The sequence below is a fragment of the Fringilla coelebs genome (genome assembly GCF_963513975.1).
Source record: "Fringilla coelebs genome assembly, chromosome: 2".
NCBI lineage: Eukaryota > Metazoa > Chordata > Aves > Passeriformes > Fringillidae > Fringilla > Fringilla coelebs.
Genome location: NC_140029.1, coordinates 73,075,947 through 73,095,573, shown reverse-complemented (window position 1 = coordinate 73,095,573; position 19,627 = coordinate 73,075,947). Strand labels below are relative to the sequence as shown.

General features: G+C 41.9%; 1 protein-coding gene across 1 annotated transcript in view; it reads right to left on the bottom strand.

The window, feature by feature from the left end:
• Positions 1-19,041, bottom strand: part of LATS2 (large tumor suppressor kinase 2) — a 48,833-nt gene extending 29,792 nt beyond the window's left edge. Inside the window, exons 1-2 of the mRNA XM_084201187.1 lie at positions 18,918-19,041; positions 14,247-14,820 (exon numbers count right to left, since the gene is read on the bottom strand). Of these exons, the coding sequence (XP_084057313.1) occupies positions 14,247-14,585 (339 nt within the window). The 5' untranslated portion in view covers positions 14,586-14,820; positions 18,918-19,041. The remainder of the gene's footprint in view (positions 1-14,246; positions 14,821-18,917) is intronic.
• Positions 19,042-19,627: the final 586 nt, after the last annotated feature.

Genomic DNA, 19,627 nt, shown 5'->3' with positions numbered 1-19,627 from the left:
TACGATCTATGTGCTAAAAGCCAAATGAGTATTACAATACTCCCATCTAAGCAATCTCTCTGCCAAGGGACTTTGCATTCTTTCTAACCTGAAGTGTATGGACTGGGCCATCCCACCAGCTGACTACTCATTTACTCCTGCCCTGAACATTAAGCCATTTTTTTAGTACAACCTCAAGGTGTCCTCTTGTAGAAAGTTAAACAAGAATACAGTAAGAATGAGAGAGATCTCTATGCAAACAATAAAACCACTGAACATCATTATCCTTTCATCTTTTCTGCATTGCAGCCTTCTCACATTTCTACCCTAGAAAAATCAATCCAGTTTGTAATGTCTTCTGGGTAGAGACCTCATTCTTTACACTGATGTTGCACCAAACAGCTTTACTCCAATGTCAGGGTGAAATGGTGGCTTTTTATTTGATTATCACTGCAATGCAAATGTGAAATCCAAAGTGAATAGTAAAACTCTTGTTAGCCATTTACACTGGTAATACCACCCATACCATACTGAGGTTTTACCAGTTTCTAACATGCAGGTCATAAACCAAAGATCTTGTTCCGCTAGGAAAGGTACGATCTTTTTTTTTATAATGTCATTATAAATGCTTGGAAAATTCTGTAAACACTGTCAGCATAATTAAGAGAGGAAAGAGGGAAAATACCAGGTATGCTACAATTTACAAGAATATCTTGGCTGGTTATTATAACTGGTTATTCAGTCATCCATGTAATCTGAAAGCCAAGTTGCCAATATTAAAGAGATTTGAACATACTTCATTTAAGGCCAAAATCTGTGCCAAACCCTAAGTCTAAGTAAATGGACTTAGCATGTGTGTGTACTGGTGAAACAGGGGGACTCTTTTATTGCTCAAAATAGGCAGCAAAACTCTGGCCCGATGAAATCACTAGGAATTTTACAGCTGATTCCAGTGAGGGTAGAAGTTCAGCTCAAGAATCCTCATATTCTAGCATGGTGGGGCTGGGGATACGATCCCAGTCCACATGCATAGTGGATCTGAAATCCCAAACACACTGCTCTTCTTTCACACTTCTTTCACAAAACTTCCTTATCTCACTGCATTCTGCACAGCGGTGCTCAGACAACAAATGGGTTCTGAGCAGATTGTGCAGGCAGAAAGTTCGCTTTTTGTCTTCTGACCCAAGCCACCAAGGCGGACCCCCTGTTGTTGCAGGTGGGGGGTCTGAGGAAGGAGGACACTGTTACTCAGTAGCTGATGAAACTAAAAGGCCTTCCTTCCCATCCCCCTGCAGCACTTCCTGCAATGCTCCATACACTACAAGTCATATAACACTACAAGCTGGATCACAGCTCAGTGCATTCCACTGCACTTTGTCACGCTTCCCTGACCGATATTATGCCAAAAATTACTAGCTTTAACAGTTCTCTGGTGAATAAAAGAGCTTTTGCAACTCTGAAACAGAGCTGAGTTTTTAATTCATGTTAAATCTGCTTTTCTGTTCTGAAGGAACATTTTTAACACTGCCTGTAATTCCCCTTCTGTGCACTTTTTAATTCTGTAGTGACTTTTCTGAAGCTAAAGGAAAAATTCAAGGTGACTAATTTTAAAAGCCTTAAAGAGATCTCTAAAATATGCCTGAAGGAAGTAAAAATATGACCTAGCAAAATACAAAGATGAAAAAGATCCACATCACATTCATATAAATCTAGAAATACATGGCAATGAGATTCGCAAGAAGGCTACGCATGGACAACAAAATCCAAAGTACAGCTGCCAACTGAGCACAATCTAACAATAGGAACAACATAAGACTGCTCCTGCAAATGTCTTCTACTCAGATACTCTTGCAGTATAGAACTATGCCCTAAGAAACTTTCCTTTGTAATCTTTTATGCAAAACTCACGCCTACAATTACAAAAGAACCTGGTTATGAAAAAACTGTAAAACAAACACAAGCACTTAACAGAGCAAAATGCTCATTATGGCAGTGCTTGACTCCTCTCCAGAATACCAGCATGATGCATGTGCACCCAAAAAAGGGATCCTGCCTCCCTCCAAGCCAGTTAGCTTTGCTCAGCAGATCAAGAACTGTTGCCGGCCCTAGCCCATTTTTGGAACAGCGGGTTTCACATCCAACCCCATCTCCAGGCTGACCTGGAAACATGCCTGCCCTGATTTCTCCTTGCATATGGAAATAATAAAGCTATTTTTACATGAAAAGCTAATCCTTTATTTTCTTAAAAACAAGAACAACCATTGCAACAAGCACAGAAGCCAGGCATTTCAAATAGAGGAGGGTGTTACCTGAAAGTACAAAAAGCAATTAAGCCCTGTGAACAGAGCAGGTGGGCAGAATGAGGGGTTAAGCATGACCTTAGACAGCAAGCAAACAAAAAACTGAAAAGAGAGTGGGAGGGAGGAATGCAAGGTAACCTGGAGCTTTTAAATTCAGTAAACTGAGAAGGTGGGGAAAGCACCTCTGCAGTGATCCCAGCTAGAGCCAGGAGCAGGCACACACTGGAGGAACTCTGGTGGGAACCCCACACTGCTCTCCCTGGTGTGCAGGGGGCAGTTCAGGCTCAGGCTGCTGCTTCTTCCACCCTGCAGAATGGAAGAGAAGGGCTTTCCCAACACCTGAGCATGATCACTTCAAGCCAGATATGCCAGTTAAAACAACCAGTTTATTATTAATGGTTGAGCTCAGCACTACCACCTTTGAGACCCAACTGCCATTGCCCGTCAAGTAGAAGTCAAATATCATCCTCTCTGCTCACACACCCATTCCTGCTTTTTAGCAGGAGCTTCATCCTTGTTATGCTTCCCATCGGCCATCATCATTGTTGGATATCACTCTCCTGTCAGAGTTTAAACCTCAACAGCAATACTTCCTCTATCCATTAGCTGCCATGATCTGTGAGTCAAAAAGAAAAAATAGAGCCTCTTCTCAGAGTGGGAAACCACAAAACTACTGTGTGAATGTGGCAAAACAAACTACCTCTCTGTTTAGTGGCAGGAGTTTCCCCAAATTCATGGGCTCAATAGTTTCTTTGCAAGGAGAGCTCCACCAGCTTGACTCAGGTCTGAAGCTAGGCAACGGTCCTGCTTCTCTAAGTTCATGGGAGAGAGGAAGAGAAGGAAGTTGTATGCATGGCAGAAACTAAGATAACTGGCCTGCTCCAGCTAGATATAGATGCTATGCTGATGCTACAGCTGTTGATGTTTGGCCTGTGTGGGGCAGGGTCAACACTGAGTTCATACTCCACTACACAGTGGTGAGCTTGGGAGCACAAACCCTCTAGCTCAAAGCAAGAAATCATTCTTTGAAAAGAACCAAAAATTCCTGCTAGGCATGTAGCACTGCTATTTGCTCGAAATAGTGCTCCTGGAGGTGCTGAACACATAGCAGAACACTCTGACCTTCCCAGGAATCTGGGAGAAGGCAGCTCTGACTTCAAAGTAGAGCTCTGTCCCAGACTCTCTCTCCTGAGCAGTGCTGTTCCAGGCTCGGAGGGCAACAGATTCTCCCTGGCAGCGAATCTGAGCTCCCATTTCTGCCTGAGTGAGGAGCAGGGCCTGCAACAGCAAGTTCTCAACCTCCAACCGTTTCTAACACTTACAAATCACAGAGAAGTTCCTGGAAAAATCTGTTGCAAATGATTTTGCAGCATTACAAAGTAATACTGAAAAAATACTTTTTCTAGTTACTTTCATGTGGTTAAGAGCCCTGAAGGTTCACTTCTCAGCAAACAGAGATCAGGGGCGGGGGGAGGCACACCAACACAAATGAAAATTCTTGTGGTTTGCTTTCGAATTTGCTGGCACTTCCCAGTAAGGCCCTCTCGTAGTATGGGCAGCTGGCTTGACACGTGTCCTGGCTGACACTGAGGGCTTTTGCCCACTTGTAGATTCCCAGGCTCTAGATCTTCAATTTGCACTGCTGAACAATGCACCAGTAGCTTCTCTCCACTATTTGCATGACTGCAACACCACACATTTCACAGGTTCATCATAAAACACCTTCCAGAAAGCACTCAATGGGCATAGTGCTTGCATTAAAGAACATAATAAAAAGATCTTCTAAACAGGAGGGATGGCTCATGCATGAAGAAATGCAAGAAACGATCACAGGAAGGAGATGGAAGTGAGTTTCCAGCATAGCAACTGCTGAAGCATCTGGAAGAAAAAGAAAAATTCCACCCTGCTTCAGCAGGTTGCTACCATGTCTGGGCAGCAAGATCACATGGGTAATCAGGGGATCGATCATCTAAAATACAGGGATCACTTGAAATAGAATCAAACTGTGCTGGACAACCAGAAAAAAACAGGCTCCACCAAGGTGTAATGCATATGGTTTGGAGCACTCATTTGGAGCCAGAACAAAACCAGCCCAATATGGAGTGAATTTATCTTGATTCAAAAGTCTCTGTCTTTTGACCACAACTTTTTATATTTTTAATTGATATAACCAGAATTTTATTTTTTTTTTTTGTAAATGGGGATACCCCGCATAAATCAGTATTTCAAAGATTTCAATTACATTGATTGAATTGGATTTTATGCATCTTTATCCGGCTGACATCTGGTAGAATGGTGGAATGAACACAGCAACTGTGGCAATGCTAGAAGAAAAGCATGAATGGGACAGGTGGCTGGTTTAAGCACAGCCTGTGAAGCCCTGACACTGAATGGAAGAAAAGATGCAGAAATGAAAACACACAGGGTGTGCTGGCAAAGTCACATTACAGTTGCATCTATAATTCTTTAACATGTTACACCAATTTTTTTTTAATATGAAAAACTGAAGTCTATACAAGAGTTATTCCTTAGTAGTTTGCAATTATTAAAAAAAATGAACTCATTTAGGGTGCTCAGAGGCACATAGAGACAGGCCCATAAGAGGTGTTGGATATTAGTCATTCAAACCAATGGAGCAGAAAAAGCAATGCAAAAGGACAACAGGTAAAGAAAGGAAGGTATAGACTTGAAGAGGCTGGAAGATAAGAACTGATACAGGGGGAGAACAAAACAAAAACAGGGAGGGAATGAAGCTGCAGATCAGCAACAGCGATCTCTAAGTCTCAGCTGACATTTTCTTTGTTTTGAAATAACCCCCATCCAACAGATTCAAACAGTGGAAAAAATCCAAACGTAGCCATATAAAGACTTTCACAGGAGTAATTTTACACTGCTAGCTCTCCTTCTAAAGTCAGTCTCTTTAAAGGGCAGAAACTTAACCATATTATCACCCAGTAGCAGCAGCCTTCTTCCTAGCATTTTATGCATGTGAGGTGCAAGACCCTGCATCTTTGCGTGCTTTGGATTAAATGAGTAATTTACAAACCTTACGTTAGAGTAATGAAGGATATAGAAAAGGAGGATAATGAAGGGTATAGAAAACAGTTGCAAAATGCTTGGTCATTCAAGCAATATACATTTAAATCCCACCATTTTCCCAATTCCCACTGGGTTTGTATTTCTCTTAGTGCATAGGTGACTGTGTGTGTCACAGTAAGTTTCACACATGCACACATACACTGATAACAATTAAAGACAAAGCAGCGGCACAGGACAGAGTTATTTCCATGTCCTTGCCATGGCCATTACCTGATTCACAAAGTTACAGGTACACAGTGTTCTTCGGCTTCAGCCCTCTGAAAATTAACTGACCTAGAAATAATTTTTTTTAAGTATTTTCATATCCTCTCTCATTCCTTTTATCCTTCACCTCCCTAAGGAAATATTTTTAATTACTTGGATTCACTCAAAATGAAGAGCACAAGTTTCTCATCAGGACAAATCCATCTCTTACACTGCAGGGAAGCAGAACATAGCCTCAAACATTAGAATATTGTTTCCTTAGACTGAAAAAGAAATCCTCAATGCAGTACCAAATCCTAAGGATTAAGTTCTTCACAAGCAGCTGGCACCATGCAGAGACTGCAGTCTATATCCCAACACATATATGAACACATGCGTTGCTTGTATGAAACCAAATTTCTGTGTCCATTTGTAACCCAGAAGTTTCTTGTGAACTGTCAGTGACTGCCCAGATGGCAGGACAAGTCCATTGGGAACTAACCAGTTTTGCTGTGCTGCAGCCATAGCTGGGAGACCCCATCAAGATCAGAGCTGACAGAATCACCTCCACACGAGTTGCCCAGTAACATTAAGTCAAAAATATTTCTATCAGCAGTGGTATTTTGGGTGACGTGCAGCAGATGTGTAGAGCAGGCAGACAGCAAGAGTTTGACTGACTGGCTTTCACCAGGCTTTTATTAAAGCATCTCCTGGAGATGGGAAACTGGGATCCCTCTCAAGCCTGGACAATATGAGACTGCTACTGCAAGGATGAGACCGCAGACCACAATGCCACAGCAACTTCAACCTCTAATTTGGAAATCAGAAGCATTGTTAAATTTAAGTTTGTTTTTTTCCAAAAAGCTAGGGAATGAGAAAAACTTAAAAATAAGGGCCAGCATTTCCCACTCTAAGCCTCAGCTCCAAGAAACATAAAAATGTCAGATCTAATATACACTCACAATTATGAACATAAGCAGAAGGAATGAAAGAAGTTAGATGTATTTCACATGCTATACACATAACCTACGTAAATTTAAAGCCCATGTTAAGACAAACATTTGTAGCTTTAAGCAAACAATGATCATATGTCTGTCTCTGCTTGATTTTACTAGTGCAAATTGCATTTGTTCCAGTAGTACTTGATTGTGGAACATCTACTCTATAACTAGATTGGTTATAGCCACAGCAGCTTGTAATCCATTCAGAATTCTTTCTGAGGTCAAAGAAAGGAAAACCTGGGTCTAACCAGCTGTTTCTTAAGAGTGATTCAAGGCAATGGTGGGAAATTAATGGACATATCCACTACATGAGAAAAACAGCAGCTGGCACCACCAAGTAAAAAGATTGGAAGGGCTCTTTCACATCTCTCCTTATCTACTTCAGACAGCACTGCATATAAGCATTTGCAAGTCACAGAGACAGGCAGCACCCAAGAAGCAAAGAGTGCAAGTACTGGAGCCTGATTTATGGAAGATTAGGGGGACACATGGATAACACACATGGCACATGGACATTCTATACAAGTCAACACCACAAGCAGCTGCTGAGCACAATTTGAATACTGGGCCCATGGGAGCACCAACAAGCTGTGGTCTGCTTGAGATGGGGCTACAGCAAGAAAAAACTGAGGAAAACAAATGTAACTGTATGCTATTTTAAGAATATTTGCCCATGCTTTAGGAAAAAGAAAATCAATTTTAAAAAAATGACTCCACAGAATGATAGCACATACCTGGGTCTCACATGAGTAGCACTGAATTTTTATTTTTGTTGTACTGGTATTCAATTAGCAGCTTTAACATAAGCTTTTAATTAGTTTAGTAACTACTAAAAACATTCCTAGGTTGAATTGAGTTCTAAATGCACACCTTGACCTACCCCTAAAGACAGTAGCAGGCAAAAGTCTTGTATCAAGTCCTTCTGCTGAAATCTCTCCAAGTTTAATAAAAGTGCCATTCAAATTCTTTAAGAAAAAAAGAACTCCCACAGACAAGCAAAAAGCACCCCACATCCCCCTTCCAATGCAGAGACGCTATTTTTCAGTCTCAGTATAAAATATAATATCACATTGGTTCCTCTCAGATACTAAAGCTGAAGAAACAGCAGAGATTTAGGCTGAGAACAACATAAAAAATGCAAAAGGAACTGTTACACCCTACTACTATTGTGATATCAGCTTCCTGTTAGAATAATAATGGCAATCTTCACTTTTGGTCACAAGGGCTTTTTATTCAGAGACTGAAGTAAACGCTTATGCAGATTTTTTAGTGACTGTGAAGAAGTCATTTCCTTTCTCATTAGGAAAAAAAAATCTGTAGCTCAAAATTCTGCTGGTGATTAAATTTTAATAAATACAATTTAAGTATCCAGCGCAAGTTAATCCTGTACCCTGTTATAACAAGATACAATTTTATATTTTTATATTAACTCCCAAGCTTCTAGAATGTTTATCTGACATGAGGAATAGGAAAGTTTAAGGTAACTCAAGATTCACACTTATCTACAGTTGAAAGTCTAGCATCTGATTCCTGTCCTGGCATTTCAAACACAATCCTACTATCAAGATGCAATTCATTCTATAGTTTGATAAAGAAGAAAAAAGACTAACAAGAATTAAGGGCAGAGTTTAAAATATTCTTGTTCAGTGCAATATTACTGCCCAGCTGCCAAATCTTGTCATGGGAAGAACACACGATCATTTACAACTGTTAATGAATATTTCCACCACCACAAAAACTCAAGGGAAAATACTTTTCTTCCTTCTGCAGGACAAGCATATCCCAAGCCATGCTCACACAGAACAATACCAAGAGCACCTTCTCACATACACTGTGGGAGTTGTGTCATGTGTCATAAGTAAGCTCACTAAGCCAGAATCATCAAGAAGTGACAGAAACATAGGAAGATTTAGGAGCTTAGGAGAGAAAGGTGTCAGAAGAGATCAGCTGAAGAGCAATCTCCACCTCTTGCTTTGAGCCCCTGGAAAACTATGACTCAATTTTTTTCTGAAGAACTGAAATGACTTAAGTTGCTAACCTCAGGCATATTAGTGGGGAAACACATTTCGTTACATGCTTTGATGGAAGAACACTGCAAATCTCTCAGAAAGACTGAAACCAAAAAGGGAGGTTAGAAAGAAAAAAGTGTAGGAAAAGGTTATGAAACAAGCCCTCAATACACCTAGTAAAGAGAAGGTGGAGTGAACAACTTACCTTCAAATGGTGGATGCAAATGGAACACCCAAGAGACTGCTACCCTGAATTATCAGATCTACTTCAGTTGCTAAAATAAAACCTTTCTCCTACATTCAGCAGTGAGTGCCCTCATTTGAACATCCCTTTTTTCCTCCCTGTAGCCCAAAATACTTTTACAAGCAGCACAGCTTGTAATGACTTGCACCATATTAGCTCAGCTGGTCAGAGCATGGTACTAACAACACGAGGGGCACAGATCAGATCCCTGTATGAGCTATTCACCTGAGGGCTGGACTTAATGATATTTGTGGATTCTTTTCAATTCAAAATATTCTGTGATCCTCACCTTTAAAGTATGTCCCACAGAATAACCCAGGCAACCTTATAACAGCTCAGTCATTTTTTATTAACCAAACAATCTGGACTGAAAACATCCAGAAGATGACTAAGATGTTCATCCTGGAGGTTTTGGTAAATAGCTGGGCAGGCAAAACTCCTAACACAGGTAAAGTTTACTCAAGCAAACACAAAATTTTGTTACAGGACAGGCCAATGTTATGAAATTAGTTCTCTTATTTGCTCTTACAATTTTTGCTGTCCTTCACCTTGAAGGCAAGCTGTCTCTTTATACTTGTCCTCTTAACAAATACATCACAACAGATATTTTACTACAGCAAAGCTTCAGCAAGTCTGTTATCAAAACAAAACTCTACACTGTATCTGCTTCCTGTCACCACTCCAAGATCATGGTGAAAAGTCCTACTGCTCAGTAACACACTGCTCAATGGCACATGGATCATAGGTGGACAAGCATGACCTATGCAGAACAGGAAGAACAGAATACTAGTTGTACAAGCTAAATGCAAAAAAAGGACTTTTTGCTGAAGTTCTATTTGGCAGAGCAGAATTTTCCTCACTTAAAGAACTGCAAATATTTGTTCAAATGGAGAGAAATACTTTATTCCCCATTCTCAAAACCTGAAACCAATCAGCATTCACAAAACAGGGTAGAATCTTTGCCAAATGGGTTCAATAAAAAGAAGGCAAGCCATGATGAAGAGACTGAAAGAATCCTGGAATGAGGAATTTAAGGGAAAAAAAAAAAAGGCAACCAAAACCCCCACCCCACTTCTACAAACTGAATCTCATTAATTCAGCATAATACTGATGACAAGGTAGTTAATTTGATATTCTTACACACATTATTACACCATTCCACAGACAACATTCCATTTCATTGAAAGACACTACAATTAGTAACCAATGGACAGATCTTCCCCTTCAAAGTATCCTGATATCGGCATTGGGGGTACATGTTTTACTCCAGATATTTATAAAAGCCTCTGGAGAAAGTGAAGCATAAGAACTTCCCCACTTCACATATTCATAGCTGTACAACAGATAGCATGTTACTGGCAGTATGTAGCCTGTAAAAAATCTTAAAACATGATTTTTTTCTTTAAAATAGCTGCCCAAACAAACCATGTCTAGAAATCTTCACCCAGAAAAGGCACCCTTTGCTCAAAGGAAAGTTTGCTTGAGGGAAAGAAAAAAAAGCCCACAAAAGTGACAAGCGTGTAACATTCCACAGTTCATCTAGAACTGCTGCAGCCCACTCTAAATTACAATGTCAGTGGCTGTTTATGCTCCAAGGAAGTACAGTAAGTACAGTACAGCCCATTCAGGTTGTTGGAATGCCACTGATCATACACTCAATTGCATCTATTCATTAGAAACATTCAGTCCACAACAGCAGCTGCTTTTACCACCACACCCCAAACGCCACCCAGTTGCCCCAGGTGATTCCAGTGGTTTACCAGCCCACAGGACAGATGCCCCACACTCTTGTCCCCCTACAGTGACTGCAAGTTATGCTTTCAAGCCCAAGGACTTTTATTTACTAAAGAATGGCATATTAGGTGTGCTTTTGGTTTCAAGCTTTTACAAAGAAAAAGGTCTGGTCTTTTGCAGTCATGCTTTGTGAGTTTCAAAACTATTTAGGCTGCACTAATTATTTTTGATTGAAACTCACTAAATAATTACTGTTGAAAAGATGACTTAAGCAAACAACAGACAAGTTGCTCTATTTGTTTCAGAAAAACAATGACTAATTATTTGTGTTATTTTGTTTTTTATCTCTTAAAACAAAGAAAAGATGTAATTGTAGCTTCTTTCAGGTGAACAGTGAAGTCCCCATTAAGTTTAGTGTATCAGATTTCACTCTAAAACCAAAAACTACACTATGGCTGAAAAAGAAATCTTTCTGGAAGAAAAGAGGTAATTTAAAAGAATACTGGCAACTTCCTAACCAATTTTAAAAAAAAATCTGTTTTCCTACATAACACCTATGATGACTGCAACTGAAAGACATGAGAATTTGATATTTACTCCATTAATTACACTGCATTGCATATACTTTTTAAGTCTACCAAGTGGTTTATAACGAACCTGGTTGTGTGGGACTTTATAGAACAAGAGGAAAGTAATAAAATGTTATGTTTCCTTTTTATTTTACAAAACCAATTTCAATTTCATCTCAAAACTTAAGAATCACTTTAGGCAGAACAGGGAGCTCCAAACCCCAATAAGCAACATCTATTGTAGGATGTAAAATGGTTGTTGTTAAAATCTATCCATGCTACTACAGATATGTGGAGCTAGTAAGAGTATTAAATAGAAGTATCCTTATTCTGGCCTCTAAAATTCTTTACCTTTTCAATTGTCACTAGCTCCCTTCACCCTTCCAAAAGCCCTTCCTGTGGCTTAATAAACAGACTGAAGAATAATCATGACCCTTGCATGGTGTCCACCACAACATTTCCCACAAGGTTAGTGTTACTTTTCAGTGCCCCATCCACGACACCAAAAATCATCAGCCCAAACCCAGCTGGAAAATGGAGTTCCAAACACAGCCTCCTAGAATGCTCATGAATAGAGCTTATGACAAACTGCCAGACACTTCAGGATGCTTGCAGCACCTGAAGTGCAGCTGATTTGTGTACCATGAAGCAGGATCAGGAGGAGTAAGATTTTGTATTCTGCAGGCTTGCTCTAGTGGAAGGCTCAAGTAGAACATTAGCTGTTCATGGACTGAAATCCTTAACCTCAAAACAACTTCTCATGGCTTTTGAAAGGGGAAGGTTGGTTGTGGGCTGCAATGCCCATTTACCAACACAAGCATTGGGTTCAGAGTAAATAAAAACATCCCCAAAGAAACTGAAGCTTCCTTCACTTCTCTAGTAAATCAGAGATCTGTTGCTGCCCACAGGACTACAGAAGATGTCCACGTAGTAGGCATTCAAAGGCTTTGATTCACAAGCATGGACAGGGCAGCTTGGGATCACTGATTTAAAACACATCATGATACGAAACAGTTCAGCATCTGATTCAAAACAGCTCAGGCACCAGGGGGAAAAGAAGAACCTAGAGGCAGTAAGCAGGTCTGTCACCCTACACTATGCCATCTCCAAGGTCAGATACCATCCACATCATCTCAAGAAGCTCCAATCATTTGTAACCCTCCAGGACAGTGAATCTTTATGTGGTCTGGACTCACCCTAGGAAGCTCAGCACTTTTATTCACAGGACTCCAGTCTTGAAACCTCTATTTGGACCCTAGCCAAATGTGACCCTGGTTAAGCATAGACCTGAGTGCCAAACACACCTAAAGAATAGGCCCAATAATGCCATTGCCAGGCAACAAGTCACAGCTAGGGAGAAACAACAAACGGGAGGATGGAAGAATCATGGTCAATGAGGAGGGGCAAAAAAAAGCCCAACCAAAAATGCAAGCAAAATTTAAGGAGCAAAAATCTCCACATCAGAGTCAGAACTGGGTTCAATGCTCTAGAATCAGCAATACCATTGTATGAACATTGAAGTCAAAATAGCTGAATATATAAAAAAATTCACACACATACTTCATTACACTGCTCTGAATACCAAGACATTTTAACAGGTGTTCAGGTATTTCTGCTTTATACATTGGCTTAACATTACTATGCTGTAGTGTGCTCAAAGTACTTTCCAAGATCTCAGTCCAACAAGCCAAGTTCTATGTGTGAACGATTTGTCCCTGTAACTTACCAAATGTGCATTTCCAATCCAGAATCCAGCTGTGCTCATTTAACCTTGGCTCATATGCACAGGGAGTGTTCCCATCCTAAACAGCTAGAGAAATTTAGAGGCTAGAGTTCTAAAAAACACTGTTTTCATGGCGTACTAGAGATCAGAGAAAATCCTTAGTTCCTTCAGTTAAATAATTCAGTACAGCATCTTGGTTCACTGGACTAGGAAGTGTTTAGTTGTTCTGCAGCACTTCTTATTAGATATGCAATCTACTCTAGCTCTGATTATCTTGTGTAGCATAAACTCTTTGGCATAGAAACAGCACTAATTAATATTTATATGGCTCCAGGGAAATGCATACTGTTATACTGTTTATAATAATGCTTGATGTTAATTTTGTTATACAGAACCAGAATATAGTCTAGGAGAGTAAAGAGACTCACATTCTGCCATGAGTGAATGGGGGCTAAGTTTTGAAATCAAGGAGATGCCACTGAAAGCACTTTGGTTTTAAATCTCTACAATTTGTATCAAGGACTATAAATAGAAATGTTTCAGCTTGTCAACAACTTCTATTCAATCACACAGGGAAAAAAGTGTTCCTGCAACACTCAGAATCTGAACCCAAACCAGCTTTTTTCTCTAAAAAGCAAAATTTTGAGCAACTCCTGGACAGAGGTGAAAGTTGACACCAACACTGGAAGCACAAGCAAGATGAATGCAGCTCAACACAAAAAGACTGTGTTCTGCACCATTTGAAAGGTCTTTGAATTAAGAATATATTCTAACATCAATCCCAGGATGACAAAAATAAAAAGCATCTCTACACCAAGTCTCTGATCTGAGCAGGGCTACCTCTTAATAGAAGCAAAGAAAGCGAAAAAGAAAAGGTGTGGACAGAATCACTGCAGTCAGCTGAACATCCATCCAAGCCCTCGTGCTTCTGGCCAACAGCAAGTGAGATTCTTCAAATACCAGATATTGTGTCTATAATTTCTTACATTTTTTTCTGACCGTGAGCTGGATGTGCTAGACAAAATTCCACCCTATTACTCACAACTAAGGCTTGTTACTAAGCATTGCAGGGAAAAATGAAGAAACAAAAAAGAAGAAAAGAAAGCTAAAAAAAAAAAAGACAAGCTACCTTGTTCAGTCTCACATATCAACTGGGGAAACCATAGACTAATCATAGAAGAGTCCTAGAGGTGACCATGACTGTCTTTAACATAAATGAACTCCACACTACTCACATCTGTCTCCAGTAAGTCCATCTATTCTGTTGCTCATAGAGAAATATGACTGCCAGAAGAATCAGTGCATTTCCATGATTTTGACAGCCACCATCAAAGTCCTTTCTTCAGCCCAGACTATGAACTTGTTTTGACAGCAGTGTCAATCCTCCCTCCCAGTTCATACATACCTGATCACAACCTGCATTCACCAGTTCCTGGAGCATCTGCCTGTTGACTTCCACAGCTGCTGTGGTGCTTGACTCATTAGCAAAGGGCAGCAGAGAATATCTGATTTCTCGCAAAGCTTTCTGATATGGTCCAAACTTGGGCGTTTGTCTCATCTGCTGCTGCCTTGCAGCATCCTTCCCTATTAAAATCTTAGGGTCCAGAGAAGTTTCACTGCCTGCTCCAATTGGCAAACCCTGACCTGAAGATTTGGATGGCTGCTTTAAACCTTCTCGAATCTCTTGCAACCTTTGTCTGCTGTTTCCAGAATATGTCGTAGCAGGAAAAGTCTTTGGCCTCATTGTTGATCCAGTTTTCTCTGAGCATAAATACAGCTTTAGTCTTTGTTTCTTTTAAATTATTTCAAAGAAGCGTCACTTGATGGCATCAATTTCTTGATAAACATAATCCTTCACAGAGAAGAAAAGGCAAAATTTTCAAGAGATTTCTGCCAATGTTTTACTTCAGCTCACAATCTTCACATTTCCTACGGAAAATGATAATCTGTGGAATCATCATTTTGCAGACTGATGGTGACTGAAACAAAAAAAAACAGAAAGTACATTCAATTAAGTAGATATTGTAAATGCCTCTGAAGGGACAGCATGACAATTAATCAAGTGAAAATGAATCAGTTGAACCTCTTAAGCTGTCACAGTTGGATACCCTTTAATGATTTTCACTTTATCTGTTTTCAGCAGGATTCTAGAACATTTTCTCAACATAACCAATAAATAACTCATTTTTCTTGTAAGTCTAATCTTCAAAATAAAACTCCTAAAAACCAAGGTTTAAAAAAATAATTTAGGAATTTTACAGTACCTAATTGTGGCAAGTTTCCTATCCAATTGCATAACCGAATTCTGGACAAGCCTATCCTATTTCATAAATAGGGAAGAGTACGCTTATGAAATGTTTTTCCCCCACTTAAGATTTTGTTTGTTTTACACTAGCTGAGCACAGTTTCAGAAGTTTATGAAAAAAATTTATAATGGAAATATTGATGACTCTAACCATAGCAACTTCTAGTATTTCAATAACAAAGTGAACAACAGAAAGACAAGATATTTTGCCTTTCCACGTGAATAACTTAGCAAAGTCCGGAGGTAACGGTTCTCACCAGAACTGCAAGGAAGAGAGGAGGCAAAAAAAGAAGAGAGGAAAGGGTATATTGATATTTCATTAGTTGTGACTTATAGGGAAGAAAGGGAAAAGATGGGTAAATGGAGCTACACAGTAAGAGCAGAAGATGAAGAACCAGATCATACAGCATCCCAACATGGAAAAAGAAGACTTTCAGACAGCTTTATGTTCTCTGCTGCATGTCAGCTCTTCTGACGTACAGCAGAGAACACCCATGCAGCACAACTGAGCAACTGTAAAACTTGTGCTCTCCATGCAGCAGAGGGTAGAACAAGAATCCTACCTTAACTAAATCCTTATGCATCACCACAATACAATAACGAAATAATGGTACGTTTGGAACAGGATTAAAAGACAGCCTCATCAGAAATGCAACCTTGCTATTGATGCTGGTTACGCAAGTTGGCTTCTTCTGCTGCCATTTGCACAGGCAAAGTGAGTCCTGAATGGTGCTCCAGCCACCTTGATGGTAAGGGAAGAATTCCATTCAGTTCTTTCCAAATTGCAAATACAGAGGATGGTAACACATTGTATGTTTCTCACCGGCACTCAGAAGTCAATTGGATTTTTTTTAAAAGTGCTTCACTTTTGATCATAGGACATTTATCACTAAAAAGGATTTCTCAGGGAAGTAGTGTTCTTTATTTTCCCATGGTCATACTAAAAATTCTTTTTGTTGTGATAGCTGTAGCACTTCCCAAAAAACCAACCGTTTCCTTGATTTACCATCACTTCTCACTGCCAAGCAAACAGCTTACTGCTGTGAAGCCCAACAGAATCAGGACACATTTACCACTGAAGCCCACCACCACTTCCTTATCAGGACAGAGTCCACTTCAAGCTTTCCTCTACCAAAGTCTCAAATGCAACAGTGCAGTCAGACCCCAGACTCTTCTATGATGGTTGACCAGACTGAAATGCAGGAGCACAGATTAAACGCTTGAGATTAACCCAAAACAACCTTTTTTGTTAGGGTTTAAATGCTCCATTAACTAAAAAAACACCTATAATGTGTTAGAGGTCTTGAGTTCCTCCATTCGGTGCTCTCCATGAATACCCTGCAAAGCTAACTCACAGAGCAACAGCAACATTTGCCAATTGTTTTAAGTGAAGTGCTAAAGCTGTTCATACAGATTTTGATGTTTCCACAAACCAGCTACTGGTCAGTAACAGATCAAGCTTTTGTTGTCCCAAATGAAGACAAAAGAAACTGCAGGATCTCAAAAAGAGGTTTTTTTCTCCTTGGAAAGAATATAGCAAAAGATAATACACAGGCTTGGTAAAAAATAAAACACAATGGTATTGCAGCTTTCTTTGGATTACATCATAACTAGCTAGTGCTTAGAAGATACAGAGCAATTAATTGGTCAATAATTTTCTTTCTTTTCCTGACAGCAGCAGGCACCATATGGCTTGGTTTAGGCATCTGGGTTGTTCTTCCTTTTCAGTCCCTGTGCCAATCCTCAGGCCTGGGATGCGCTGGGAAAGCTTGCAAGCCCCTCACCTTTTTGCAGCAAAAGACTGCTTTCCCACTTACACACATGCTTCACATAAAGAACTTCTGTGACCTTTGGCGTCAGCTCGCGTCTAATAATGCTGGGTCAAGCCAGCTGGCAACTTCCTCAGCTTACATTTACAATACTGCTTAAACCAGAAAGAAATGTTGCTCGTTCAGACAGTATGGATGAGAGCAGCAACAGCAGTAAGTACTGGAGATAGCTGCAAACCTGTTTCAAATTTTGCAGGGTTTTTTAAAAAATTAAATATGTAAGATAAGCAAAAAAAAATTGAACACTAAATATTACAGATGATTTACAAGGAAAGACAAGCTGCTGGCTTTTTTTATATCTTCCTGTGATTTGCATTTTTTAGGAAAAAACCCCATAATATGGTTGTATGCTTTAAAAGGTATGTAGTGTGTCTCATTCTGTCTAAGCATTTCTAACTGTACATCTGGATTTGGATAATTTCAAATCCTTCTAATCTGCACCCTGCCTGCAGCATGGATGTAACAACAGCCTTCCTGCCAGCAGAAGAAATTATTTTTGAGTTGTTAGCCATTCCGACTAAACAGTCCTAAGATCTTTTCCAAAATGTTACATGTTCTGTACTAATTAGAAGCTTGTCCTTTATCCTGAAAGATAATGGACATTTCAAGCAGGTGCTTAATTACATCAAGTTAAACGATTTTTGAGTAACTGATTCTTTTGTTTCATTTGAGAAATACCAATAGCTGCTCTGTCAGCAACCAAACAATTGATCAATGACACACTGAAATTATAAGTTGATGTCTGTTTTCCCAGCAGCACTATCTATTCACTCTCCTGTTTCTTCATTCACCAACAGGCTGCATGTGGCTCCGTGGAGCTGGGACACAAGCAAGAAACTAAAGCTCACCCAAGCTGGTGAGCTGCTTCCCTGTAACTGTGCAGGCACTGGAGTGAGCTGAACTTGAAATCACTGCAGTATAGGAAGGAGTAAAGTTTTAAGAAACTGCTACAACTTCTTTCCCTCTTTTAATTTACAAGTATCGCTTTGGGGGCTTTTTTAGAACACCAAGGAAGCAGGGACTGTTCAGTTCGTATTGGACGTCTACAATGGGGGGGAAAGGATTTTCATTATTATACAAAGGTGCTTATCTTTATAAGTGGGCACAGTATGGAAGTGAAGATTTTCCCTAAAACGATTCCACTCTCCTGCTAACATGACTGTCCAAAAGTGACTCTGTGCCTGTGTCCCACGGCCAGCCACAAAGCACTGACCCAAAGCAGAGCTGTGGGAAACAACTCACCTTCCTTCAGCAGCCCGGCAGTGACTGACCGCAAAGCCCGGACACTCCAAGCGAGCATTTTTGCGTCATTTGGGCGAGTGCCTTTCCCGAGGAAAGGGGTATTTCAACACGCACATCGCTCACGAGGCAGCGGACAGGGTGGCGAGTTGCTCCTGGGTTTTGGCAGTGACCTTCAGCTGACTGGGAACAGCGGGGCCCCTTCCGCAGCCAGACGGACCCCGCGGGCCCTGCATGCCCCCGGCCGGCTCCCCGGGGCCCTCGCTCCCTGCGACACCGAACCCGCAGGGTCTGCCCCAGCGGGTCGCCTCTCACCCCCGTGGAGCCCCTTCTCCCCCCACTCCTTTCGTGGGCAGAAAGCTCCCAAAATAAACTCCGGCCATTTATTAGCAGCTCCGGCCAGCTGGGGCAGAGGCCTCGGGCAGGCGGACCCCCACCCCGCTCCGCCGGAGCTGCGCTGCGCTGTCACACGAGTGTCCGGAAAATGTCGGAGGGTGCGGGCAGGGCGCCCAGGCGGCCCCCACGAGGGGACTCACACACGGGACGCTCGCTCCCGCTTCGAGAACCGACCCAGCTCCGCTCGCCCGCACCTCCCGCTTCCCCACAGGACTTTCCCTTCCGCGCAGAGCAGTTTTGGGGGATGGGGAGCGCTCCCACCCGGAGCTGAAGGGGAGCCGGCGCCCCCCACACGCGCTCCGCTCACCTCCCCGGGGCGCCCGGCGCCGCCGCTCGCCCTCCGGGGGTCGGCACGGCGCGGCTCAGCAGCGGCGGCGGCCGCGGGGACCCGGGCCGCTCTCCATCTTCCCCCTCGGCCGTCCCGGGCGCTGAGTGCGGGGCGCAGTCGGGACATTCGCTACATTGTTGGCATTCCATTCGCGCCACGTGACCCCGCGGCGCCCGCGTCATTCCACTCCCCTCCCGGCGCATTCCAGCGGGGGGAGGGGCTTCCAGGGCGGGAAGGGCCGGGAAGGGCTGGCGCGCCCTCAGGGACCGAGGTGGCGGCGGCCGCCTGCCCTCCGCCCGCCGGCTCTCTCGGGGCGCCCGTCCGTAGGTTTATAGGCAGTAAGAAGTGACGCTTTTTCCCCTCACAAAACCCACTCCGCGTCACAGCAACTCCTCTCTGGCGGGAGAGGGGTGGCACTGCCTCCACTTGTTGAGGGGAAATGGGCCGGAGTAGAATCAAGGAATAGCTTGGGTAGGAAGGGACCTTAAAAGGCCATTTAGTTTCAACCCCCTGCCCATGGAGGGCACCTTCCACTAAACCAGGTTGCTTAGAGCCCCATCCAACCTGGCCTCGGACACTTCCAGGGGTGAGGCATCCACAGCTTCTCTGGGAAGGATAGGTGGCTTGGAAGTGCTCTTCCCCCCCCCATTCTCCAAACTCATTTAGATTGAAAGGTCTGTGCTAATAAC